Source organism: Calonectris borealis, chromosome 2, assembly GCF_964195595.1.
Source record: "Calonectris borealis chromosome 2, bCalBor7.hap1.2, whole genome shotgun sequence".
In the NCBI taxonomy this organism is placed as follows: domain Eukaryota; kingdom Metazoa; phylum Chordata; class Aves; order Procellariiformes; family Procellariidae; genus Calonectris; species Calonectris borealis.
This window is the reverse complement of record NC_134313.1, coordinates 14957027-14984721: the sequence shown is the minus strand read 5'-3', so window position 1 is coordinate 14984721 and position 27695 is coordinate 14957027. Positions and strand designations below refer to the sequence as shown.

Genomic DNA, 27695 nt, shown 5'->3' with positions numbered 1-27695 from the left:
GGAGTGTTTCAGCCGAGTTGTGTTTCAGCCCAGGTCCCGTGGCAGTCGGTGATGATCCTCCGAATATCATCAACTTGAGAGGTCGCGAGCTCTGAGAGGCGTCCTACTCAGAGGGAGATGCTGGGTGCAGCCCGCTGCGGTCCAGGAGAGCTCAAAGGGTCTCACTTAGGACCACGGTTCATAGGTTCACAAGATGATTGGCTTTAGTCATCTGTAAATTTCCATCCTGGCCACAGTCCCAGGTGGTAGTTACTGAAATTCTCAAGGTTTCAGTGTTGTTCCACTTGTGCTACAACTCAGATAAAGGTATCAGGGGATGACACCTGGGCCAGGCAGTAGGAGTACGTTCCCAACCTCAGCCGTGCAGTGTTTCTGGTACGGTCAAGGAGCACTTAACGCCAGACTTACTATACCAAGGCCAAGGTTTTATGGGAATTTCTGAGATCAACAAGCAGCCCAGGAGAAGGGGGGGCTGGAATGCACCAGCACAACAAGCAAGATAGAAAATAGGAAAATTAGATGTGAAGGAGGCTTGATAGAAGAGATGACGATGCTAGTCCCTCTCCAGCTTTTCTCCAGTGGCTAAATGGTTAGAGCATAATTTCAGAAATTTGAATCTGCATTCCTTTCCTACCTACTACCACCACTGGGAGAAGGTCTTGTGGTCCAGTTTGATGAATATATTTCTCTGTGTTTTGGATATTAGATCTCGGAATAAGGTCTGAAACAAGGCCTCCCTCTCCCTAATAAGTTTTTGAGCAGTTAGGCTAGAGAGCCATTCTTAATCTTCTTGGTCTATTGCATCCTGAGGTGGTAGTCAGAATCATTGAGTAGGGGAGACCATACAGTCACGTATCCACGCCATATCATCAGGATTGTCTACACTTGAACATCCAAGATTTCTGGATTTCGGCTATACGCCATCATCTAAAAATCTGCAGAGCCTGCATGTGGGATGGGTCTCAGCATGGCAGAGCCACTTTGTGCTGCTGTCTGCACTGTGGAATGAGCTCTGGGCTTCTCCAGGGGGCTCAAATACGCTGGGAAATGGAGGAGTGCTAGAGAAGGGGAGAGGAGACCCCTGAAACCCTATTGACCACAGGCCCCTACTGGCCTTACCCAGACTAGGGCTTGTAAAAACTAGTGGGACCATGACACAGATATAATTTAAATCTTTCCGTGTGCATGTGTTTACGTAGACAGAGAGGCAAAACGTGTGCCTTGGTGAGTCAGCACTGGAAGCTGTTCCCAGAGGGTACCTTCGTGGCCTGCCTCCCTTCAGCATTTCTTCTTTATTTGATTGTGACCACCTTAGCACTCTGGCTTCTGTAACCTATCCTAAACGCCTAGCCCTTTTCAGTACTCTAGAGCGAGTGTAAGTGCTTAACTGAGTTGTGCGCATCGGACTAGGCTCCATTCCGCTGCCAAGCCTAACTGCCCTTTGAAAAGCTGGCTTTGTGGCAGCTCTGTAGGTTTTGAGACTTGTGGTTACAAATCGTTTTGAGAATTTCACCTAAGATTTTAAACAGTGGGGGAGGTACTCACTGTGCTTTGAGTGTCATAGTAAGCACAGGTGAAAGTATTAAACCAGCAAAGAAGAACCCAGCCCATGGTCACAAGAATTGCTGGTCCTTGAATATCACCGTGAAGCATCCCTGGAAGTCCGTGTGAAGTGCCAGTGGGATAAGAAGCTACGCGATCAGAAATCTGGCTACTGAGCGTGATATGAGCAAGAATTTGCCAATAAGCTTGGCAGGCGATTCAGGAAATGAAGAATTATGATTATGGTAATCAAATCAATGTGTTTGTATTGGGTCTAGCTGGGATGGAGATAACTTCAGAGGCATGAATTAGAATCTCCAGGTCAGAGCACATTCTGGGGTACATTTCCTACACTGCTCAAAGGAACATTTGCTAACACTTCTAATGTGCTGACATAGAGAGGGAGTCATGTTAGACTCAGAAGAAACCGATGCAGCATTGCAGTCATCAAATGACTTAAACAGTTGGGACAACCAAACACAAAGATTTCATTTTTAGAAGTAGTTTTATAAATATTTTGTTATCCATAAATTCAGGGATGAGGCGTACAAGACCTTGCTTTGTCTTGCCCAATATCCTCTAGAAGCAAGAGGGATATACCTGCTATTTGCAAAATAATGGCGTAAACATTATCCAGATTATCACACCTACTCTCTTTTGCTGCTTCCTGCTGATTTAGTTTGGCCATGGTATTTCTTCTCTTGGTGGCCAAGTCTCTTCTTTAAAATACAGTGTTACTAGAGAGACTTGGAAAGCTTTGGAGACGCCCTAATGGAAAATGCTGTGGGAAGTGGTTACGGCCGTGTAATTTCTTTGTGATAAAATAACTGGTCACCAAAAGACACGGTTTTTTAACTCGACAACAAAATTGTGCAACCAAAAGAAATTAAAGGTACAAAATGGAAATGGGAAATACTTAAACTATGCCGGAACAGTGGCAAAAAGCCTTGTAGAGGTAAGACTAAGAGCTTGTCAGGCTTTGGTTAAAAATTATGTGCTCAGTATGCAGTGGTGTGGCCTGTGTTTTCCAGGTGATTGGGCAACGTGATATATTGCCCTGGAAGCCACCTATTCTCTAGCAGACCTAGAACTCCTCAGCAAATACCAAATCTCCTGTAATTCAGTAGTCTCTTATTCTGTAAACTCGATGTGAGCAATTCTGTGTCAGTGATGCGTTTTTTTGGTTTTTTTTTCCCCCACGGTTAAGAATTTGTCCTTACTTATTCGCTTCCATCAGAAATTAGCTTAGGAAGGAAATAAAAAAATCTTCTGTGGCTCCTTGCAAAAATGAGGTGTCCCCCAGGTGCTTTTCCCTAAGAGGTAATAGTTACCTGAGCAGAAGGGAAGGAAGGAGGCCAGTCAGTTGAAATTGTAGATACTGCCCCATCAAGGGCAGCAGCTATTTTCTTTCTACTTTGTTTTTATGAAGGTGCTCTATATTGGCTTTGATTCTCAAAGTGTGGAAGCTGTGAAGCAGTGAGAGCAATTACCAGTGCTGGGAGGTCTGGAAAATGGGGGGAAAGTCCCACAAACCAGCCTGGATTTAGCGTCTTCGAACCATCCAAATCAAACACAGACTTTATGAGAGTTTCCAAGTCGCCGGTGGAAACTCAGGGTCTGGAATTTGTAGTTTTGACACCTACTTTAGTTTGACACTGCTCATTGTGATCACTGCATATAGAAAGTGGTTTTATAGGATGCCATAGTGGTAGTGCAGAAGGAGATGGAAAGCTGGAAGAAGGTAGCGCCTTCTCTGGATTACTAGATCTGTGATCTCTGTGGATCAGACCCCAACGATAGTAATTTAGGGCCGTGAGCAAGTGCAGGAACAAAACTCAATGGCTGTGTATGTCGGAACATCAGAGTTTCATGGCTGGGAAACTCTTAGATTGGGGTCTTCATTTGGGGGACAGGTTTTGACTGTGCTGAAACTCCTTTCTTGCGTTTTAGCAAGACTCTGCAATACCCCAAGGTAACTCTCTCCATTTATGCGTAGAACCATCTTATGCTGAACCACTGTTTGAGGGGTGAATGTTTGAAGGAAAATTGGCTGTAGCATTAAAAAATCTGACTTTTCTGGGCCGCACAGTAATTTATAGACAGCTTTGTGAGGCTCTGAGGATTCTTCTGACTTACAATAGTTGTACCTTGGTGCAGTCCAAAGGCAGCTTTCCAGCAGGAAGTGCAGCCTGGAAACTGGCCGATGCCTCTGCATACCACCTCGATGAAACCACCATGGCAGCAGGAATGTTTAAGACCCCAGGAATGCCATGTTTCCCTTGAGAGGCTGTCAGAGAAGGGAGGGAAAAAGAACCAAATAATTCTTTATTTTTACCTCCTTCCTTCTCTGCCATCTGTTTTTAGATGAAAAATAACATATGGAACTATAATCCTGGTTAAATAATAAACACTGCACACAGTTTTGTTCAAAATGTGACTCTGATGAGTACTATTTCCTTAGGTTTACCAGGCGAGAAAGGAGAAAAAGGCAATCCAGGAGTTGGAACACAAGGACCCCGAGGCCCACCAGGATCTACAGGTAAAGTTGTTACGTTTGGGGCATCTGAATGTGACCACTCTGACCCATGTGCAAAGCAGCTAAGAACTGCATGGCTCTGTCCTCCGCTTCTAAGGCTTAAGCAGCAGAGGAGTCAGCAGTTCAGGCGTCTTAACTGTCATAGTGTTCTTACTATGTAATGTGATGTTGTGATATGACATATGATGGTGTCATCAGTGACACAAGTATTTTCCTTTTCCCTGTGACAAACTGCTTCTCCAAAACTGCCTTTTTTAATGTTCTAAGTATTTTTTTCAGAGGTGGGGTCTGGCAAGGAAAAAATTAATCTGGATTAATTGCATTTGTTTTCTCATTGATTCAAGGTTATACCTAACTGTAATTTGACAGAGAAATGTATATTAATTAAGCACATTAATCACAGAGATTTATATTTAGCTCCTGAAAAAGCAGAGAGGGTGATATCCAGGTCCTGTTGAAACAGGCGTAAAATTGTGTTGACTTCGTTAGGATATTCTGGCCATTAGAGCGCCGGTATCAAGGCACAGCATTACCCAGAAGCTGTATTGAGAGGGAGTGGGCGAATGGAGAGCCGTGCAGGCATCCAGGGCTGCCCCCCCCAGGAAACTGCCTTTCTGAATGTCTGAGGCTTGGTGAAACATTTGCTCTGGTATAAATTTCTGGCTAAAAGCTGTCCCTGGCAAGGAAGACGAAGCAGTGGCCAGAGAGGAGGCTGATCGGGAGCGGGTTGACTCTCTGGCCACTGCTTTGTCTTCCTTGCCAGAGGAAGGCTGCAGCCTTTCCCTCAGCTTGCCCGGAGGAGTCGGAGCCAGGATGCCTACCTCCTCCGCTCAAGCTATCTCCTGGAAGTGTTTGTAGCACGCTCGGTGCTATGTTTTCCAGGCCTGGAAGGGTGGCCTCAACTCCCTGCTTTTATGAAAGATGTTACTCAGATGTTTCATCTCCCCCTTCTACACAGGACCTCCAGGAGAAAGTCGAACCGGCAGCCCGGGACCACCAGGATCTCCAGGCCCACGAGGTCCCGCCGGTCACACGGGACCTCCAGGCTCACAGGGTCCTTCTGGCCCACCGGGGTACTGCGATCCCTCCTCCTGCGCTGGTTACGGCATGGGAGGTGAGTAGCCAGGAGTCGGGGCGGCTGCTGTTTGCAGAGGCAGGGGTGGCATTTTCTAACAGCCAAAGTAAGATGGAGGCTACTGGTGAACCTTGCGCTAAAAACGTGGTAGCTCCCTAAAAATGTGCGTGTCCAGTGCTGCTGTGTTTTGTGAGACTGCAGCACGAAGAGACGGTGACCCCAGCGTAGTGACCAAAGGAAGTCCACCATCTGATCCCGGCCTGTAAGACGGATCCTGCGTAGTGGGTTTTTGTCCTGTATGTGTTTGTGTAGTTGTACGAGCCTGCTCCATCTCAGCTGAACAGTCTGTGTGTTCAATCCCCACCTCCTAATGTTTGTGACAGCAGAGTTTTTACATTTGTAGTTTTTCAAACGTGTTGCTCAACTTCCTCTTCCGTGTGCCTCCGAATGGCATGAGAGCATGACCCCTACTAAACCCCTAGTAGTGTAACCTGACACAGGGATGCACGTGTCCGTCATTAACCAGTGAAGCCATCTGGAGAAAATGATTCTTTCTACATCTTCTCTGTGTCTTACTTTCCCGTCTCGTTGTAGCACGGAGAGGCCATGAGAGGAAGTTAACACAATTACCAAAAATTATGTCGGCCAACCTATAATGGAAATTTATTAGTAAAGCGCTAGTTGCTACAAGTGTTACACATAAGGCATATTTGTTTGATGTTGACGGTTTAATCTGCCCGAGAGCTGATTTGTATGTTTTACTTACCTGAATGTTTTTGTTGTCGTCTCTTCCTGTCCTTTTCTCCTCACTTCCCCTCCCCGTTGTTCATTTCCTGTTTTAAGGCCCAATCCCTTACAATGGCTACCAATCCAGAAGGTGAAAGGCTCATTCTGGTTCAGGTCTCATTTGGCGGAAGGTCAGAGATGGATGCTGAGCTGCTCTGTGCTTTCCATCAACGATATTGACTACCACTAATGAACTTACTAGCTGCTGTACATGCACTTAGCTTCCTTGCACTGCTAAAAATTATTGCCTGACCCATTTTTGCCGGTTAATCATGTATTCTAGAGCATAATTGGAACAAGCTAAAGCAGGCAGATGTGCAGTGTATAATAAGCACAGTATTACAACTGGACATTTGACAAATTCTGGTGGTGGTTTCCAACTAACTTGGCTGTCTGTTGGTGGGTTTCCAATTGCTCCAGCTTATTAATTTTGTTAAATGTTTTCACTGTTCCTTTATGTGAATAAAAGATGTGTATTTAAAGATATTATATATATACTCACACACATTATATATAAATATATCTATATATAAAATGTCAATTTCCTAATGAGTGCTTTAATTTTCTACTCCCCTTCTCCTGTGTTAACCGTATGAATACTCTTGGTGGTGGTGGGTTAAGGTGGATACGGTGAGCCAACTGATCAAGACATCCCAGTAGTGCAGTTGCCACATAACTCCTACCAAATCTATGACCCTGAGGACCTTTATGATGGTGAGCAACAGCCGTACGTAGTTCACGGGTCCTACCCCTTACCATCCCCATACTCCCAGTCCTCCTATCCATCACCTCATCTTGCTCAACCAGAGTTTACTCCTGTTCGAGAAGAGATGGAAGCCGTTGAACTGAGATCCCCAGGAATCAGTCGCTTCACAAGGAAGATAGCCAAAAGGAGCGTCAAGTCTCTGGTACGCAAAAAGGGGAATGGAAAAAAACCCTCTCCATGAACTGTTTAAAAACGGGAAACATTTTATGTGCATCTGTGTTTGGCCTTTTGTCCAGGTGCCTAACTTGTCACGGAAGATGTTTACAGGCTCTTATATTAAAGGAGGAAAAAAATGTACATGACCAGTTGACACAACAAATAATGGTACTTATCTTGCATGCCAGAAACTTAGTATGTTAGTGGGTTGGTGCTAGATGATGATGAAAGGTCACTTGTAGATCTTTCTCTGGAGTACTGTTCCATACACTATTCAAACTGTACCTAAAAATCCGCATCAGGCTAGTTGGTGTACGTAGAACCATTCAGAAAAGTTCATGGGGTTTTTTTTATCCATGTTTTTCCAGTTGATTATGTTCTGTTAGTTTTGGATGAATTGATTTACTAGCAGAGTAACCCTACTAAATTCACCGGAGAACAATGCATAATCAGGTTTCCTCGAACCCAGCTATTACTTTTGCAAAGAAATCTTATGTTAATGGAGTATTTTTTTTAACCCACATTATATAAATACACAAGAATGTTCTGTGGGAGCACACTGATAATTTATTGTGAACCTCTTTCATTTCTGTTTTGTATGCAAATAAAAGTGGCAAGCTTTTATACATTAATTCTGTATTATTTGATTGATTTTAACTTGAAACAATTGTTTGGATCTTTGGGGAGCAGAATGTAAAGAGAAGAAAATACATTTTTCTTTTTCAACACTTTTGGGCAACAGTTTTATTTTAAAGGATTACAGGCACTTAGTATAAACAGTATTTAGCCTTATTTTTAAAACTGTATATAAACAAGTGTAGAGAGTGTAACTATGAGATGAGGTGGTCGTACCATCTATGCGCTCCTCAAGTGGTTGGGTTGGGTTTTTCCTTCCTCTCGTCATTAGCTGATCCAAGCTGCCTTCGCGCCTATACCTGCCAGTCTTTTGACTTTGGCACGTCAATATGCAAAATCGCACGTCCATATCTGACATGAACAGTAACCGCCTGACCAAATCCCCGAGTGTGCCTGTGCTGTGGGGTCGGTGTCACCCACGCTGTGCCCCCCCAACTGCTCCTGCGCTGGTCCCCTGTTGCCCCGGCTGGGGAAGCAGCTGGGAGCAGCACTGCACCCTTCTGCCCACGGGGGACCTGGGTGCCCCCGGCCTGTGGGGTCCCCGGCTGTGGGGCACGCACCCGAGCGGCTGCTGGCGCAACCATCTTCCCCCTCACGCCACACCGGACGTACATGCAGTGCATCAAACCGATTACTTGGGGTAATAAAGTAGGCATATTCATTACAATTTTATAACTTAATTTATATACTAAAGCACAAACTTTAATTGCAGTAGTTAATTTGCTTTAACTTTATATTTATAATGACATTTCCTGGCACCCTGCTAACCAGAACGCTTCATGTATCACTGCTCATATGTTCACTTGCTTGGATATACCTTGGTAATTAAAAGTAACTGGTGGGCACTACGAAGTTATAAAAATGTTATTCAGGATTTGTATGTTCACCAAGAAAAGTAAGATACAGACACATACGGTCAACATTTTCTCCAAAATTCAGTCTCTGAATAATCAGAAGTGTCTCGTATTTTTCCAGACGGCCTAAGAAACTTAAGTTGCTGACTGTGACGTATTTAGCACATGATGAACAGCTGATGCCACCCAGATCTTGCCAATAAAGTGTATGTACTGTGTCCTCACACAAAAAAGAGCATTTACTTTAACCTACTGCTTTTAAAAATACTTTTGCTAGTTCATTAAATGTGGTTACTGACTTGGAAATGAAGTCTGCACGTTCACTGGATAGGAATGTTTCCTGGGATAAGCTCATCTGAATGCCAAAGAAATGCCCGATACCAAATCATTATTTCATATATGAAATATGATTATAAATAAAACTATGTTTTTCTTCCTGTATAATGCTTGTATACAATGGATATAGACAACACAACTTTTCCTCACCAAACATTGTAAAAATTGGCAGATAACATCTCAGCATCTACTATACAGAAGAAAACAGGTGCTTCATTTATTTACACAACAGCTTTGGCTTGAGGGTTTTCTCTGCAGAAAGCAGTAATGAACTTCAGGGAAGTAATTTGCAGAAGCAAAATTTTTAAAACTTATTTTGCATCGTTCAACACCTAAGTCTAGTTTCCTCATTTGGTTTTCATAAGAAAAACGTTGCTGCTTCATTCTTCAATCATTAAGTAAGGAAGGCGTGTTCCTGTGACTTGAATAAAAATCAGATTTGGGCTTAAGAGGAGAAAAAAAGGAAGAGTATCTCCATATGATCTACCTTTACTGTCTGTTATTTCAATAAGCTCTTGAACAAAACCTACACGATGTTGGGTTGTCAGCAGACCTACTCCTACAGAGGAAGAGCCACTGAAGAAAATATATTGCACAGCCCCATATGGATGTTCTCTTTGGTAAACAGCACTGCGAGTCCAAAGTGTGCCATCTTCAAAAGCGACGCCTAGACAGAGAGGTGTTCCGCCTGCCTCCTTTCTTAGGCAGACAGAATGTGTCTCCTGTTGACACTCATGTAACATCTCCATATCAAGAATGAAACAGTATTAGGAATATATTTAATACCATTCAGCCTCTAGAAAGTAGAGAAGAGTCAACCTTGATCTTGTCATTCAGCACACTAGAGATTTCAGTGCAGAGCAGACTAACAAGAGTCTGAAAAACAGTAAGATTATTGAAAAAAAGTAGTTCTCATTCTGTTCATTACTTGCCTACATTCATTAGGCAGTGCCTGGAGGTACACCTGTCCCACCAACACGGTTTGCTGTTCGGATGCAATCTAGCAGACAGTATCGCTTCTGAAATTCATGCTGTCCTTGCTGCTCTGCAGTATTCCCGCAATATGTTCTGCTGGAACTGAAATGTCACTCTTACAGCATCCAAGAAATTCCAGGCACCGTAAAAAGCTGCAATCTTCCTCCCCCTAGCAAACAGGCCCTCTGTAAGCATAAACTGATTTCCCCTTGGGTTCATTTTTGGTGTTCCAAGCACACCATAGGGTATTCCCTATCAAAAGATGGCCAAAGCTTCAGGATGAAAAATTATGGTTGGTGACCAAATACTTTCGTCATAACGAACAGGTTAAACTGGCGAAGAATGTTGTGCAGAAAAACTCTTTTCTAGAAGGTTGCTGAAGACTGCAAGATAAACTCCCACAAGACATAAAAAAATGACCATCACAAATCTCACCACCTCCTCATTGCTCCAAGATGCATATTTTAATAATATTTTTCTTATATCTACAGGACCACAGTACACCTGCGCACATATTTGCTATGTGCGCTGCTTCCTCTGAAGTGTTGTGTTCTTCTAGTGCAATTTGGCTCTGGAATAAGTTTGACTTTGCTTACCACCACCACAGTAACTTCAGTAGGTACGTTCACCTAAAAAGATAAGGAAACCGCAGGCCTGCATAGACATGCATTCAGCAAAATCTAACCATTAATTTCCATTAACCGGTATATACACTCTGCACTCTAGAAAACGCTTTCAGAAGAACCGCACAATATATTACAGAAGTAATAAACAGCTCAAGCCACTAGTTTTTTTTACATTCCCCAAAGAGAGAACGAGTTCTACATGAACAATTCCCTTCTTCTGAACTAAGACTGGCATTCTCTCGTTCATCAAGCTGTGTAAGGATGGATCACCCGTTTTACCAGAAGAGCAAAACAGGTATTTACTGACAGTGTGCCGTTCGTGGGAGCTCTGTGACCATAACTATTCGCTGCTCTTACTGCACGGAAATCAAGTTTTGCAACTTTTAGAGCAAGATACTTCATTTCAGTAAACAATATACTGTTTCCATGAGATGTAAATATTCATTAAAAATGTATCAATTCTTTAATAATAGTATTAAAGCAAATGTAATTAACAAATACCAGCTCATACAAGACAGAGTACAGGTGGCATTAACAATGTAATATCCATTCTTAGCTGTTTCAAATACAGTAATTTTTATAATCTTTCCAAATAAAGTTTGCTAACACCTGTCAAAAACATTCTGTATAAAAGGGTTGACTGAGATGCACAGCTGCTTCCACGTTAGAAGAATTTTTTTTCAAAGAAGAGAGACATTCCTGATGGCAGTTCTTCTTCTTTTATTGTTATTACTTCCTTCGAAAATCTTTCGGTCTGGAAAAAGGGAAAAAAAAAGGTGCTTTAAGAAATGTATGGGAACTACATTTTAAAGGCTTTGCTTTAAGGATGCAATAACAGCCATATCGATTTTTATTTCCTTATTCCGGTGCTCGAAGTTTTTGTGCTGATGAATATTTTCTGGATTATATTAAAAAGACAGAACAAATCAAAGTAGTTTACTAAGACCTCTGAGAATTTACAGACACCAGGGCTAGTTGGTCAAGGTGTTTCTTACAAACCTCTCCTACTTACCTACGCAAAACAACAAGCATCTTTAACTGAATGCAGTCTCACAATGACTTTAAATACTAGTTTTAATTTGTCTCCGCTTTTAAAAAATGAATAATCCGTGCATAAGATGGCAAGTTTTAAGTTTACAGCATAGTCCACCACAACACTACTAGAATAATTAAAGCCAATGATTTAAAGAAAAACCTACTTTGAATCTTAAAGGTTCTGCAATCCCTTCTGCTTGGATGGATGACAACGTGGAAAACATTCAGACAACAGACTGCTGTTTGTAATTCTCTGCAATTTCCTATTCAAGCATATAACACTCACTCTGCCTGCCACACATCCACTGGCCGTAGAAACCACATTCTCCCTGAACCTACAAGGCACAGGATCAGACTAGATCACGGCTTTTAGAAGAATGCTAAGTTTGAGGCTGCAAGTCCACATCCCTAACAGGCCCTCTGTGCACAGCATGAACGGGCTGCTCTTCACAGCACACTGCACCCACGCGCAAACACACCGCCTGCAACAATACAACCTGTATAAATACAGCAGCCCTTTATCCTTGACTCTTCTGATTGCTCCTCTCATATACGAATCAAAACAGGTAATGTGAACTGTGTCTCACTAGAGCCGAACAAGAGATGTAGTAACAAAGTGTTTGTAAAATGTAACGGGATACTAGGTCAGTGGATTTGCTGCAAAGATGAATGAAAACAAAGTCTGGAATACAGGAAAAGCTGCAATCCACAACAGTAAACCAAGTTAAATTTATAATGGTGGTAAATTTTATCATTAATTTTGTTCATCAATGCAAATTAAATGCAGATAGCAATGGATGCACGGAGCTTACTTTGGGGACAGAGAGTTTAGATGGCTGCAGAGATGCCATACAGAAATCTAATACTTAATTAGTCATTAAAATCTTATGTTGCAGATCTAGCATTTTTCAACCAATAGCACTGCAAAATGAAGTCATTCATGCAATTCTTGCACAAGCCTGTAGGATCTTATGTGAAAGCAACTCTGGAATTCAGTCTGTGCTATTTCAAGTGTATCGTATAAAATTTGATGATTATATGAATTTTAAAGAACACTATAAAGACGTGCTAGTGTTCATGCTGTAACGAATCACAAAGCTTCTTTGTTTTCCATTTAAATGACATATTATGTATTAACATTTGGACTTGTATCTTTTGTGCATGAAAGAACTGCTGTAAGCACCATATCCATTGTTTACATACTTGCTTAATGTTGGACTTGAACATACTCAACATTTGATGGCAAGTATGCACTGGAAAGTCAAGTCACATTTCCTAGAATCCTGGATTTCAGTCCTCAGAAATATTCCACATTTTGTTACTCAGATCTCACCCCTGCATACCAGAATATATATTTCACTATATCGCACTGTTTGTGGTGTATTAAGAGAGCGGGATTTTGAAAAATTCTCAGCTCATCAGATCTAGCAGAAGTTTTATCACTGCATCCATCCTAGACAGGTGGACCAGTGCTGAAGGATTTTAGAGATGCAGCATGGTAAAGACATCATTGTGTTGCAGCTTATAGTTATTACTCTTTTTCTATAGGCCAATTCATCCATTTGCACATTGCTCAAAGGATTTTGCATTTTTCTTTGAATGGCACATTTAAAACTTCAATCTAGGGTTACATTGGAGGGCTGCAGGGTTAGGGATCTCACAGTACTTTGTTCTTGGGTGAAAATCCAGTTTGTTTTTTTTTCTTGCTAGCAAATGTGCATTTCAACCTTAATGCTTGTTGTCTTAAAGCTAAATGCATAAAACATTGGACTCTTAGTTTGCAGTCTTATGAAGCTAATGAAGCTTAAAGGCAGAATCTTCTACACTAAAACACTTTTGTGAACAAATATAAAAGTTTTTAAAGCCTTTTCTATTGCCACAGTAGGCTTTTATGCCTACTAGTACTTGGCTTTCGGAGGCCACAGTCTTTGCTTTTAAAGAATCCTTGGCACTAGGAAAGCTAAGCCTTGAAAAACATTGCCGTTGGCAAAAGTGTTATAAATATTTTGTCAGACAAAGCATATGAACCCACAAAAACCTTGTCTACTCAGAGAGAATTATGAACTACTTGTGAAGACCAATGGATAACTGCTCATTGATAAATGACATAAATCCATGGAAGGGTGTTCTTCGATGGCAGCGCTTTTGCCCTTCCTCAGCAAAGCACTGAGATTATGCATTTGGAACAAAGGAAATGATATCTCCTAGAAGGGATGGTTCAGAAATTCACCCAAAGGCAAGACTTCACATAGTTTTTTCTCTCTCTCTTTTTTTTTTTTTAAAAAGGTAACATTCTTGGGGAAAAAAATTTGCTGTATGTTGACAGCAGCTTCCAAGACAAGGGGGACACAGGATGCAGAATGTGGGAACTAGCATCTCTGAAACCAATGGTGAAAGGCAAAATATTACATGTTCACTGAAAATATGCAACAATAGTCTGCGCAGCAGATTCTGCCACCAAAACATGTAAAAAAATATTTGTCCCACTAACATTTTATACTGCACGTAAAAAACATTAAGACACAGTCCAGTGAATTCTAGGCAAAATACTCAGCAAATTAAATTAACATCCAATTAAACCATGGCTCTCAGTGCTTCTCTCTCTTAACAAATACTTTACCATTGAGTAAAAGAAACTGAAGAGCTGGTCCTAAGCCCTGATTACAGATTTTAAATAAATCTCTTAAATTCTCCTAACTTTTTTCCATACTCACAGCTGTCAGAAGAAGAATACAGCTGACGTAAAATTCTGACAATCCACAGTCATTGAACCTTACAAATAGATAAACCTGCACATAGCTACAAGTTCATAGGATCAATTTTTGCTATAGAAAACAAAAGGTTTTTAGTGGTCCCCACTGTAACTGGTAGTGCTTTCTTCTTCCCAAAATTCTGCAGAATTAAGGTATTCCACATAAACGTTATCTTTTGATACAGATGCCAGCCCTACACTCTTGAATGCTGATGAAATCAAATGGATGAAGAGAGTTTTCCCATTTACAGGGAAACTATGTTTTTTGCTCTGTACCCCACTTCAAGAAATAAGAGCGAGGTCAAACTAAACCCTAGAACACAGGCTAAGATTTTCTCTAGAGGCACAGTAGGTCTGGTTCAGTCTATTTTATAATCTGATTTCTCTCTCACACGTACCTGAGCATACCTCTTTGTAAACCAACACTCTGCAAAGCTTTTATACTCAGATATGTCAAATTTCTGAATAGCCTTGAATTTGCCTTCATTTTGAAAAGAATTGCTCTTCTTATCTCTTGATCAGTGACAGCTGTTAATGGTAATAATTTCAGCAAATGCTAATCCAGTCTACAATACAGAGAAACAGTACAATATCAGGAGTGAATGTGCATGCATTTAAAAAAAAATTTCTGAAACTAAGTCCCATTATGTAACAAAATAAGCCAAATGACTTCTTAAAACATCAAAATCACAGCTATATGCACCTACAGTTTGTCTTTTTAGCCTCCACCGTAACTCCCACATCAGAGAAGCTCTATCACTGACAGCAGTAATACTACTGTCGCATATGTGATATTATAAATCATACAGTTAAAAACACTGCGGTCCTGTGACGTTGCAAGTTTACGATTCTGTAGAAAGCAGAATAAAACTTTGCATAGTATTTACTCAGGAGACAAGTTATTCAGAGTGTACGAGAATGCAACTGAAGGCAGATTAACATGACTGAACTGTTAGTGTTAATTTCAAAATGGAAAGTGAAATAATAAAGACAATCTTCACTGAAAAATCCTTTAATATATTACATCATTCTCTCAAAAAGATGTTGAGATTAGAAAACAAAAGTTCTCAACTTCCTGATCTGCCTATTTATAATTCATTCAAGATACCTACAGATTCTGAATAAACATACTAAGAGGAAAATGGTGGGAAGGCAATTCTGCCTCGCTCAGTACTACAAACTATTTTCAGCATGCTAGTTAGTAAATTCAGAGCAATCTCCAAGAAAGGGATCTGTGACCTACCCGTGGCCCATGCTGACCCTATATGCAGCCTGCAGAACTACATGCTCAGCAGAGTGGAGAGAGGAGTAGGACAACTGGTTTATAAAATTAAGAGGAGTTGGTTTCATATTCTAAAGATAAAGGACCTGAACATCCTACAAGGCTTTGGAAATCCAGATATTCTTTTCCTGTCTATTATCTGAATGCAATGAAAATCAAGGGCTATTGTGCATTGTGCATAAAGGATAAAGACCACTTGTGAAATAACTGTTAAAGGTTGGATCTACAACACTCAATAGAATAGTCAAAATGTTGGTGGAATTAAGGATCAAATGGAACAGTTATTTAAACTCTCACAAATAATGTGCTATACTTAAGGGATTCTGAAGAGACCTATACATTAATGTTATTTTTAGTGATTAAAGAATCAGAGGAATTTGTGAAATCTCACTGAAATACAAAGCTGACTTATTCTTTCTAGAAATTAGAGCCATTCAGATATATTAACAAATTCAAAAGATTAGTTGGAGGGGCTAATTCAGATGTGCAAATGCTTCAGATACCATTCACCTACCAATGTTTTGGGGGTCCTGGTGGACACAAAGTCGAACATGAGCCAGCAACGTGCTCTTGCTGCAAAGGCGGCAAATGGTATCCTGGGCTGTATTAGGCAAAGTATTGCCAGCAGGTTGAGGGAGGTGATCCTTCCCCTCTACTCGGCACTGGTGAGGCTGCATCTGGAGTACTGTGTCCAGTTCTGGGCTCCCCGATACAAGAGAGTCATGGACATACGAAGGGTCGAAGATGATTATGGGTCTGGAGCACCTCACGTATGAGGACAGGCTGAGAGAGCTGGGACTGTTCAGTCTAGAGAAGAGAAGGCTCAGGGGATCTCATCAAAGTATATAAATACCTGAAGGGAGGGTGCAAGGAGGACAGAGCCAGGCTCTTTTCAGTGGAGCCCAGTGACCAGAGGCAATGGGCGCAAACTGAAACACAGAACGTACCGTCTGAATATCAGGAAACGCTTCTTTACTATGAGGGTGACTGAGCACTGTAGCAGGTTGCCCAGAAAGATTGTGGAGTCTCCATCCTTGGAGATACTCAAAAGCTGTCTGGACACAGTCCTGGGCAACTGGCTCAAGTGGGCTGGACCGAGGGGTTGGACCAGATGACCTCCAGAGGTCCCTTCCAACCAACTGGACTGCTGTAATACAATGATGAAGTTAGAATTGCCTTTCAGACAAACCTGTAACTGTGTGAAATCTGCATAGAGGCTGAAGACAGAATTCACAATGGCAAGCTTTAGCCTAAGGAGGGAAGTCTCCAAGTCATCTCTAAAGTCAGTGAAGAAAGGCAGGGCTTCCCTAGAGTTCTTTAAGTAAAGATCCATTTTATTTATTCCAACTGGAGCTTAAACTACCCGTGCTAAATTAATACTGAAGTTTGGTGATCATACATGTTAGAAGCAGAGTAACTTAAGCAGCTTCCCTAACAACCCCCACCAACTCTAACATACACCACTTTGTGCAGCTGCATAAAACAAGGTTATCTTTAATCTAGGTCAGTTCCCCGATTCTCTTTATTCTGTTGCTACACAAGCAGAACGGAAGGCAGGAAAAGTGATGGATGATACTTAAAAAACAGCCTTTTTGCCAAAAGAAATGCTCATGAAGCTATGACCTCAGCCGTTGAATACCTCAGATGGCAAACAGAAACTAACAGTACAAAAAAACCTACTTGCATAGTTGCAACTACGATGGGACCCCACCCCTCCCCATAATATTCAATATTCTTTTTCAGTATGATGTGAAATGTGCTCTTCCTAGGGTATCTTTCCTGTCAAAGTGGACAGAACAGAGACCCTTTCCAAAAGTTAAATGTGTTTAATTTTCAACTCCTGGAGTGACTATTTATTTCCATCAAGTCTGAACAGACTTGCTGCACAGTTCCATCTTTATTAAATTGTCAGCACATTCCAGAAAAGATGTTTTCCTTTGCCTAGCAATGTTTTGTGGAGGTAAAACAGCCTCAGAAAAAATAAAATAAAATAAGGGGGGTGTGTTACTCTGTGAAGGCCAAATCTAAGTAACCACCAGTCTGCGTTATAATGCAACTACCTTGATTTCAAAAATATATAGGCCAACTTCACTGCCTTATTTCTAGGCAAGTGAGAGAACACCTTGTAATACAGTCCTTACAGCATACAGATGAAAAATAGTATTACTTACCTCAAAGCAATAGTAAGGTTAAGGCTCTAGAGTAATACATGACACTGTCTATTTTATATGTAAAGAAGTTATTTTACAATCCTTTACAGTATTTTGATTTTCAGACAATCCTTTAAAAATATTTTCTCTTCATTTTTAGTAACTCAGAATACTTCTTCAAAATGACATATTTTAGCCCAAATTATTCTGTTTCTTAGAATTTCTAAATGCATTGGGATTAGCTATAACAAAATAATTTATAATTTGTAATAGTTGCTTTTCCTTCTTCTTCCAAAAGAAGTTACACACCTGCCTAGTTTTTTCAGCCACATGCTGCTGATAAAATAGTATTTGATAACATGACCTTATCTTCTTTCAAACTCAAAAAACCTGGATATTCATCTCTCCATAAACAATCTCTACTCAGAATAGTTTTGTTAGGTTGCATTGTCCGAGGCATTTCAAAATAATTTTTACAAAGTCAAATTTCATGGAGTTTCTACAGTCATTTGTGTGCTTGCAAGCATGTCTTCATGATTGCTAACCATTTCAAAGCTGCCTCTGCTAAAGAATAAGATTGTCAATGCTGCAGAAGAAGTGACCTGTCAATACCTGCTCTTGACTCAGCAATGCACACCTGGTTTGGAAGCTTTGAAGATCTCAAATTGCATTTTCCTCTTCACCTGCGGGCAATTATCTCACCATTGGAGAACGTGACCCAGAGAGCCAGCGTTCCCTGTACTTTCTGCAATCTCACCAGCAATAACAATGCGTGTTCAGAAAGGATTTAACTTTGCATCAGCACTGTAAAAGGTCAGTGCCTTAAGACTAACTAATGCTGCACACTAATAAACGGACAAAGAGATGAAAGCAGTGATACAATAGCAAAAGTTGAAAGGACAGGCTTAGAATTCTGTTAAGATTTCACTGCTTCCATGAATGAGAAAAAACACTTCAGATACATTAAAAACCCCATAAAAATTAATAACCATCCTGTATGAAAGGCACATCCATCTCTTCCATTCACAGTCTGTGCAATGCTCCCTGTTACTTGAAAAATTTCATGTCTAGTAGAAACCCATTTGCATGGGTTATCCATAAAAAAAAAGTATCAGTCTTAACTCACAGTTATCAAAATGTTTTAAGAGTAACTCCTGCCAGAGAATTTTAGGTCTGTGGTTGCTATGATAGATTTTTTTCCACTGGCTTTTCTTTCCTCTTCCCCCCACCCCATTTCCTGCAGAACAGTGGAGAGTTCCCCGAACAGCAGAATGAGTCTTCAGGATGACCATGGAGTTTTACAGAACCTCTTCATGATTTTCCTACAAAGATTTCAAGGATTCTAAGTAACAACAGGGATAAAATCTCTCCAAACTTGGCTGAAAAACTAAAATACACAAAGAAATGTAGTTTAATTAGTGTTAAAGTACTTCTAAATTACCCCCAAATTTGTTAAGTAGTTAACCAATGATATCCACTGTCTCATAAATGTGTCTTTTAGGAGATTTTATAAACAACACCGTTTCTAACAGAAGACAACAGACAGGGGAAGACCAATTAGTGAAAAGATTTTGTGGATTGATCATGCCACTTAGTGTCTAGCCCTCAGCCACTCTTTGATCCAATTACTCTGAGGTAGCAAGCACACTAGATCTGTATTACTGTAATGCTCTTCTTCATATTTATGGAAATCACAATCACAGGAATGTGGGATTATTGCTAACTGATGACAGTCAGCTGCTTATACACGATAATTCTACGGTTCATCTTTCATGTCCACTTATTAATGACAATAGGGGGTTTTTAGCCTCTTCTTAAAACAAAAGGTTCCAGATAATTTGGTTTTGTATAAAACTATTGCACAATACACACAGCATGAAGTTTGTGGTCTATCTGGCATACTTTTTAAGGTTAATTTATGAATACAACCATAAAATTTTGACTATCTTAAGATTCATTTTTACAGACGCACTTAAAAGACAGACTTCAACACAGAGCCAAAATTTACTGTAAACTCCGAAAAAAGAGGAATATATGTATTTTGCAGGTACACTTTGCAAGTTGTGCCAAAGTCAATAGCTATTAGGTAAGTGCACTATAGCTAAAGGGGATTTCTGAACACATTTCATCCATTTGACTAATCACACTAGTAAATCAAAACCCAAGGATTAGACATGGTTATCATTCTCTGTAAAACCAAATTATGTGGTTACACTCAAACATCAACAGAGTTTGGAGCTGGGGGGGAATTGAATCACTTTTCTACTCAAGATGTACCTACTATCCCAGGGTAGCTCTGTGCCTCTGGTAAAATAATCATCATAATAATAATAATACTTAAACTATCATTAAATTTCCAATAACCACCTTGGCCTATTCTAAACCGTGAACTTCTTGCTCTGCTTGGGGGCAGAAGAACCTTTTCCATATTGTTATAGTTCTCATGCAGACTATCATCTCGGTTAAAAAGCATTTCTACAAGTATAACATTTCACTTGGAGAATAAACCACAGTAACAGAGGCTGCATTTAGTAACATATCAGAGTAAGAAAAGGTGGCTTTACTGATACTGTTATGCCAGTACAGCTATACTGACTAACCCTTTCCTGTGCACACAAAGCCTAAGATAAATCTTTTGTGGTCCTCAACGACAGCTTGGGTTTTTTTTCTACATAAAACTAGCACTTGTTTTAATTTTTAAAAAGTGTCCATAAATCAAGTTATCTAAACCAATGCTAATATGCATTTAGGTATTCTTAGTGAAATTAAGAATGGCTTATTAAAATTTAAAATAAACTGGTTACAACTCCAGTTTCCCTAAAAACAAATTAAGCAGAACTGAACTAAGCTGTTTAAAAATTACTGTCAACCCCTGGTTTTGACCTGGATTATATGAATTCTGTCTGGAAAATGATTTAAGTTAAATCAATGCAATGTACATCAAACTTCATCTCGGTAAGAAGATGCTTTTTGCAAACGAAAGGGTTTTCTTTAAGTGATATATTCTGCTAAAAACTGTAGGACTGTAGGAAGAACAGCACTGTACACTTTGGCTTTTTCCAAAGAATTACGTTATTCTTCAAATAAACAGAGAAGTGGGTAAAGGAATGGTGAAATGCTTTCCAGACTTACTGTCAGCACCAAAAGTGAATAAAGCAAATCTAGACATTTATAAAAGAGCAATTAAAAAATAATCTAATTCTCATTTCATCTGGGCAAGTAGTTCAACAGTATCATATACAACCATTCTCATATTGCTTGTCGAATTCCCATTCATTTAGTTTCTATTCTCACATATGAGATCAACAGATTTTAGGGGAAGGGCAAAGTAGCTTTTTTTGAGAGCCTCTTCAGACAGCTGAAGTAAAAGTGCTCAGTTACCCATTTATTAAATCTCTTACCTTCAACTCTTAGTTTAGATACAACTAAGCTGCCCCCAGGTAAAGGGTATGAGAATCAGTAGCACTGGTGTGTTTCATGCATGCTAGAGAAAAGCCAGTAATTAATTTTAACAGGCTAAACAATCTAGATGTGAATTTGTCAGATTTTTAAGATGATTAAGCTACTGACCCTTCTCTACTAGTGTCCAGTTGCTGCCTGCAGTTAAAACCTAATGTAGAGGAGAACAATTTTCTTCTCAAGTATCTGTGTGGCTTTTTGTCCACGGGAATTTCGATCCAGCTGTGGTAGCCTGAAATGTGAGACTTCAAGTCTCCTGTTAAGTGAAATGCTACACAAAATCCTGAGATATTTTTATGCCCTTACTATAAAAAAAAGTTACCAGTGATAGTTCCCAGATTTTAATGGGGGGTTAATGATCTCCAGTGTTACTGGAATTCCTACTGAGAACCAAAAAAGCCACAGAAAATGAACTTCCAGAGGGATTCCTCGAAGAGTACATTGGAACAGAACTGGGCTGTATTGGCAGGATAGCTTTTTTCTGGTTTATACAGTATGTTTTTAGGAAAAAGTACGACCGGCTCCAGTCTTTCATAGAAGTTTGTGTTGGCCACCTCTTGTCTCAATACTGATACGTGCCAGCCCTGCTTTGTGAGAGGAGATGAGCACTCAAGCTGGAGGGGCAGTACTTCCTCCTATTACAGAAATACCCCATAGCCTAAGATAACAACAAAACGCTACCACGTGAGGCACACTACAAACACAATTCAAAACCCAAAAAGCTGCAGACACACTCTGCAACTAAGCAGGAACTAAGAAAAAGGCTGGAGGAATATGTTTATTTCAGTGCAGAGTTTTTAAAGGCTCATGAATAAACTCAAGATGGTCCCTATAAAAATAGCTCAAGATCTTACCATCTTTGGAGGAGATCTTTATGGTTTTCTTTCTGACCTTCTCCTTATAGCTGGAGTAACCACTCCCACAATTTTTCATTTATTATACCTTATATTTCATTGTACCAGAAAAAGCATTTTATAAACTTGATATTAATTTGGTTACAATCTTTGTAACACAGCACATCACTGGAAATACTCCAAATACCATTTTTGTATCTAATATAATGCAAGGTGTCTTTTGGTGTTGGCTCCTTGTAAAGTTATCTGAAAAAACCAACAGACAAAAAACTTCATAAAAAACCTGCCAGCATCTTGCATTTATAAAAGTACATCATTTCAGCCACATATCCAGGATATCTCTGGCTTATTCTTCAGCTCTGTTACTACTACATCCCAGAAATAATTTGGGTAACTAAAAATAGGAACTTACACTAGAAATTGTAGAATTGTGCAAGACAACCACTGTTGCAGTTATCTTGTAAGACCACAAACAGAAAGGGCAACTGTGGCTCCTTAAGAGAGGATCTCTTAATCCGAAAGCCTTTCTGTTTACCAATGCCTACAACTTTGTCTGCTAGGAACATAAGCAGTAGGCTTCAGGTTGCCCAAGGTTGGCAAGGCTGGCTTTAAGGAATGCAAAAGGAAACTAGGGAGGAACTGGAAGGGGAAGTTATCATTAGCACAGGATGTGTAAGAGGATTATCAGAGCCATCTGTGGTTCATAGGTGTCCAACATGCTTGTGTTTCATCACCCACAAACTTTTCTTTCCAGGAACATTGTGATTTTCTGCTTTCAAAGCCATGGAGCGTTGCTGATGAATTACCAAGAATCTGTGTGCCATGGCATGGGGGTGACATGCAGTGTCAATACCAGGACCCTGCCCAGCCCATGCTGCTCAGCTGAAACAAAATTACAGCTTCAGACCAGGTTCTGCAACCCCCTGCCTCAAAGCAGGATGTACAGATGGGGGCCAGAAATCAGGCAAGTTACTCAGAAAAATAAACATTAAAAAGGTGTTTGGTTTTCTTAAACCAAATTTCAGAGTTTACAATACATCAAGTTTTAAAAATGTCAAAAGTGTTCAAGGACTTTTTTCCCAGAAAGACAAGTGAGAGGCTGTCTGGCCCGAGGAGAGTTCCTATGAAGGCTGGCAGTGGAACAGGCGCTCAGTATGCACACCAGCACCAGCCCGAGTGCACTCCTGGAAAGCAGACAGCTCTGCTTTCCTAAGGGAAACTCTCAGGAATGCATCCATCTAACTGGAACAACACAGAGCTGCTGTTCTATATATTTGGTAACATTCTTATTTAAATACTTCTTCAAAAACAATTTCCTGCCTTTAAAACTGTCTAAAAACATATATATACCCAGACAGTTAAACAACTTTAAAATGGTATATAACAGGAAAATTTACACATGGATCTGATGTATCCTTGCTTTTATGGAACAGAATTGTTTGCTTAGTCATACGTGACTGGCAAATTCTGTGATGATTTATGTTTAAAACTCATTTAAAAGACATACAATCTGAAACTTCAAACACACTTGAAATAATGGTTTCATTCATGGTAAGAAACTACAAAATCAAACTCTGTCAAAGGAACTAGTTTTTGATCTTTCTCCCCTCTAAATGTGTCTGGAAAAGGCATAATTTAACTTTCCTGTATCTACACGGTTTTCCACCACACTTATTTCAGACCTCTCCATCAAGGATCTCAGAGAGGCTCTGCACAATTTGGGAAGTCAGTTGGTTCCTGTTAGGGATAAAAGGAAATAATGCTCGAAGAAAATCTCTCTCACTGGAAATATTCTCACATTTAATTCTCCGCTTTCAAGGAGCAGGATCCCGCTTGATATGCTATGGTGGAAGGAGGGGTGACGGGAAGGCTCTCCACTCTGAAAAACAAACTATTTGCTAGGTTTCCACACTGGACCTATGCTTTCCTTAAAAAAAAAAAGTTTCTCTGTTTTAGCATTCCACTTGGATATTGTGTATTTGTCTATGGTGTGTCAATCCCCAATTACCAGCAAAATAGCCTTTAAAAAACATCTATAGCAAGACATTTTGATACAAAATATAGGTAAAAAGTCCAATGAGATCATTAGCAGCATTGAGCATGTTCTCTTCACATTCTGAATGAAAATTATTTACATTACTTCAGATTAAGGAGAAAAAGGCTCTTTTGCTCCTAATACTAGTAACTTCTCATATAAATACAGTAATTTATATTCAGATTACACAGAACTGACACACAGATTTTATTTTAATATCACTTAGGATCAGGAGCCTAAGTACAACTGATTTTTTAATAAGCTTTTGAAAGTATTAAGTACATTCATGAGAACATAGGAGAAATACGATAAAACCCAAGTAATTTCCAAAATGCTCTTCTTTTTATGTTGTCAATGCCCTTCCCCTATTTTAGAATAAAGGCCTAAGTCAACCCACATTAAGCAAGCACTATCACAAAGGAGTGTCTAGATAATGATATATAAACAAAAATGCTTTATTTGTGTGCAGAACACACTTCTTTTAGGTGTTCTCCATACAACATTCACCTGATATTTAAATTTTTCCTACCAAAAAACCCGTTAAATTCTACATGCTGAAAATGAGCAGAAGAGCCCAAGTCGGTACTGATCATCTGGAAGACTCCAGATCATACTCTACTTGCTTCATTCCCACAGCTCTTTGCCCTTGGCACTTAAAAGAAGCCCAGCATTAGGAATTCAATAGATTTCAAATTTTATCATAAGACAGGCTGTGTGGCAACTGCTCATTTATTTACTATACACATATAAGATCTGCCCTTCTAGGTCACATTGAAGTTCCATCATCTCCGTGGTAGATGCACAGAGAAAAAGTTAAATAAGATAAATATATAGCAATATTTACAACTTCCTGAGCCATGAGTCACATCTGGAGAACCATATTTAATAGCCACTGATAGCCATACACTTCCCTTTTTTGAATCCACTTAAAACTTCTACTCAGAACCTACACGTTAACTGCAAGACAGGGAAAACGTCCAAAAAGACAAAAGCAAAATGGTGTGCATCTTTAGTAGTCGTGTGATAGAGTCAACCCTCATGACATGCTTCACCAAGTTCAATCATAAAAGCAGAGAAAAAAATACTCCACAAATGAAAGGTCTCATCCCGTCTGACATGCAAAATCAGTGCAACTCTATACGACTACTATGTGTGTGGATGTGCAAGCACAAATACACATTATACATAAATACAGACTTCTAGGCAGGCTTTTTCATTTGACTTCAGACTAGATAAATGTCATACACTAACTGTCTCCTGTTATTACTAGGGTTTGCAAGCAAAAGCCCACTAAAGTTAACAAGTTTCACTAAAAAATTATTTTGGGTTCTGTTAAACATGTGACAGAACAATGGAACATTACTCGGTTTTTCCCTCAAAGGAATACAAATCCTATAAATACATACAAAACGGATACAGACATTTGTCCTACATATATTCCTGGGATTTCTTAAATGTATTGGTCTGGCTTAAGCACTGAGAGCTGCTGGCCCATAAAAGGAATTATGAGCACACTCTGCTTTTGAATTGCAAGAAGATCCTATTCATGTGTGGATTTACATTATCTTATTACCAGTTTCCTTCTGAAAAAATTACATCTCTTGTCCACATATCTCTGCTGCCTTATCTCCGCTGCCTATGAAGGGTACATGCCCTTATTTGCACGTGCCTTATAATGCAGAGAAAATGCATGCTGTAATTTAAAATGTTTAATTTACTTCAAAAAAACCCACAAACAGAAAAAAACCCTTTAATATTAATTTTAGCAAGCAAAAAGCATCAGGCCCCTTTTAAAGATATACCAACAGTTTTGGCCATGCACTAAAAGTTATTTGCTTTCTCTTTTTACTGACAGACCATTTAAGAATATTCTTCTTATGTGAGTTTCCCCTTCTCTCCATTAATTCAAATTCAATTTTGTTCCTCCAGATTAACTTTACCTTCCTACATAAAATGCCTCCTCTCTTTTTATTTAAAGGCTTCCTTTGTTTGAAAGAGGGTTACTGGTTTCGCTATTGTACGATGATTTTTTTCTACTGTACAAGGCTTGCTACTACCTAATCACTACTAGCTACAAATCTAAACCATGCAGTTGCTGCAGTTCATTCTCTAATAGCGTTCTGCAATCAGCTGGACATGAAAACCTACGCTGAACCTATTAAATGCTCCTGTAAAAATAGGAAGTATTCAGTTCTGGCACTTTGAAGTCCTACTGATTTGAATAAGACTTAGTGAAACACAGGAGGTACCATTTGAGCATCAGGAAACACTTTTTTTACTGCGACGGTGACTGAGCACTGGAACAGGTTGCCCGGAAAGGTTGTGGAGTCTCCATCCTTGGAGATACTAACAAACAGTCTGGACATGGTCCTGGGCAACCAGCTCTAGATGGCCCTGCTTGAGCAGGGGGGTTGGACCAGATGACCTCCAGAGGTCCTTTCCAACCTTGACCATTCTGTGATCATTCAACTATCAAGACACCTGAGAGATCGTATCTTAAGCAGACTCATGAGAAATAAGCTGCTACTATAATTTCACCAGCTGACCTCTGTTCACATGCAGCTAACATCTGGTTCAGTGGAACTACTCATAGGATGACATACCATTTCATACTCATACCAAATCTATTTTTTAGGTTTAGTGTAGGAGTAAGTACACAGGAACACTTTTTTACAGGACAAAGAAAAACATAATCTTTTAAAAACTACTACAGAAATAGGAATACCAGTAATCTAACTGGAGATAGACCATCAAGTTGGTCCTGGTGTTAGCTTATTTACACCTTTTGCCATCTCCCTACTTGTTACATTTCTTCTTAAATTTCATTAGAATAATCAGGAAAGGAGCCATCTTTGAAAATTAATTTCTCTGTTGATTACCATAATGGGATCTTGAGCCTAAATAGGAGTCACAAAATAAATACAAGAAAAATCATACTGGTACTAATCAGAAAACGTCCTGAATGTAACGCATTATTTTCACTAGCAGGTTGACTCAATGCTGCATGTGGTGGTATAAAGCAAACCACAAATACTCATTCATATGCCACACAACTATTGTGGAACTGATGTTGCACATGGAAAAGAAACTATTTATCAAAATAAACACGTGGTACATTCCCTCCCAAAGATCCACTCTCCAAGGTCTAATATAGCAGAATTCTTTCCCTTCCTCTGGAGAAAATCTGAAGGGTTACCCCCTGCAATGAATCATTCCCTCACAGAGCCGCGTGATGTTTGCTTTGGCTACGGCTAACAGTTACGTATTGTAGAGGACATACAACTCAAATAGGGTAATCAAGTTTTTTACTCATCTTTTATTCAACTCATTTTGATGAAGTAAAGAGTTGAAAATATGATTTTAAGTAAAGCTTTTCTCATTAAAAGAAAGACCAGAAATAAAAAAACTTAGCAACCACTCCCTTCTAATATGACTGCTCTTCGCTTTCATGACCTCCTCTCTCCAAAAAAAGATGACATAAAGAGAAAAATCATTACTTTTTTTTTCTTACTGATAATGTGACAGCCTATATAATACATATTCAGTCAAAGTGTCCTTTTAAAAAAAATTAAGATACTTACGGAGTCCAAACCTTTGGAAAGGCAGCAATTTCTTCTGGTGTATATTCATCCAACCTCTTGGGGACTGCACGTGGCTGAGGAATCTCTTGTAGAAGATTGTTCTGTATATCTTCTGGAATAACCTGAGGCAGTGAGAACAGTCTTAGCTATCTGATTGTTTAAAACCCAACACCACTCCCCCCCCAAATCCAGACGAAAATTTGTGAACGCTACTGCATTCTTCATGCTAAGTGTTTGACCTAAATACAGAAGACAATCT

The 27695-nt window shown here is 39.7% G+C and overlaps 2 protein-coding genes across 5 annotated transcripts in view; one reads left to right on the top strand and one right to left on the bottom strand.

Annotated features, from left to right (window-relative positions):
- The window catches only part of COL14A1 (collagen type XIV alpha 1 chain), a 135141-nt gene extending 127648 nt beyond the window's left edge, over nucleotides 1–7493 (top strand). Inside the window, exons 45-48 of the mRNA XM_075141236.1 lie at nucleotides 4004–4081; nucleotides 5037–5192; nucleotides 6561–6653; nucleotides 6747–7493. Of these exons, the coding sequence (XP_074997337.1) occupies nucleotides 4004–4081; nucleotides 5037–5192; nucleotides 6561–6653; nucleotides 6747–6886 (467 nt within the window). The 3' untranslated portion in view covers nucleotides 6887–7493. The remainder of the gene's footprint in view (nucleotides 1–4003; nucleotides 4082–5036; nucleotides 5193–6560; nucleotides 6654–6746) is intronic.
- Nucleotides 7494–10104: 2611 nt separating this feature from the next.
- Nucleotides 10105–27695, bottom strand: part of MRPL13 (mitochondrial ribosomal protein L13) — a 36502-nt gene continuing 18911 nt past the window's right edge. Inside the window, exons 6-9 of one of the 4 annotated variants that reach the window (XR_012672272.1) lie at nucleotides 27437–27558; nucleotides 16305–16504; nucleotides 15872–16164; nucleotides 10105–11042 (exon numbers count right to left, since the gene is read on the bottom strand). Coding sequence is in view for 2 of the 4 variants with exons in the window: in XM_075141234.1 (XP_074997335.1) it covers nucleotides 20964–20991; nucleotides 27437–27558 (150 nt within the window). In the remaining 2 variants the exon portion in view is untranslated. Of the gene's footprint in view, nucleotides 11043–15871; nucleotides 16505–20935; nucleotides 20992–27436; nucleotides 27559–27695 lie in introns of those variants that run through there. The other 3 variants (XR_012672271.1, XM_075141235.1, XM_075141234.1) reach the window with 3 other exon arrangements.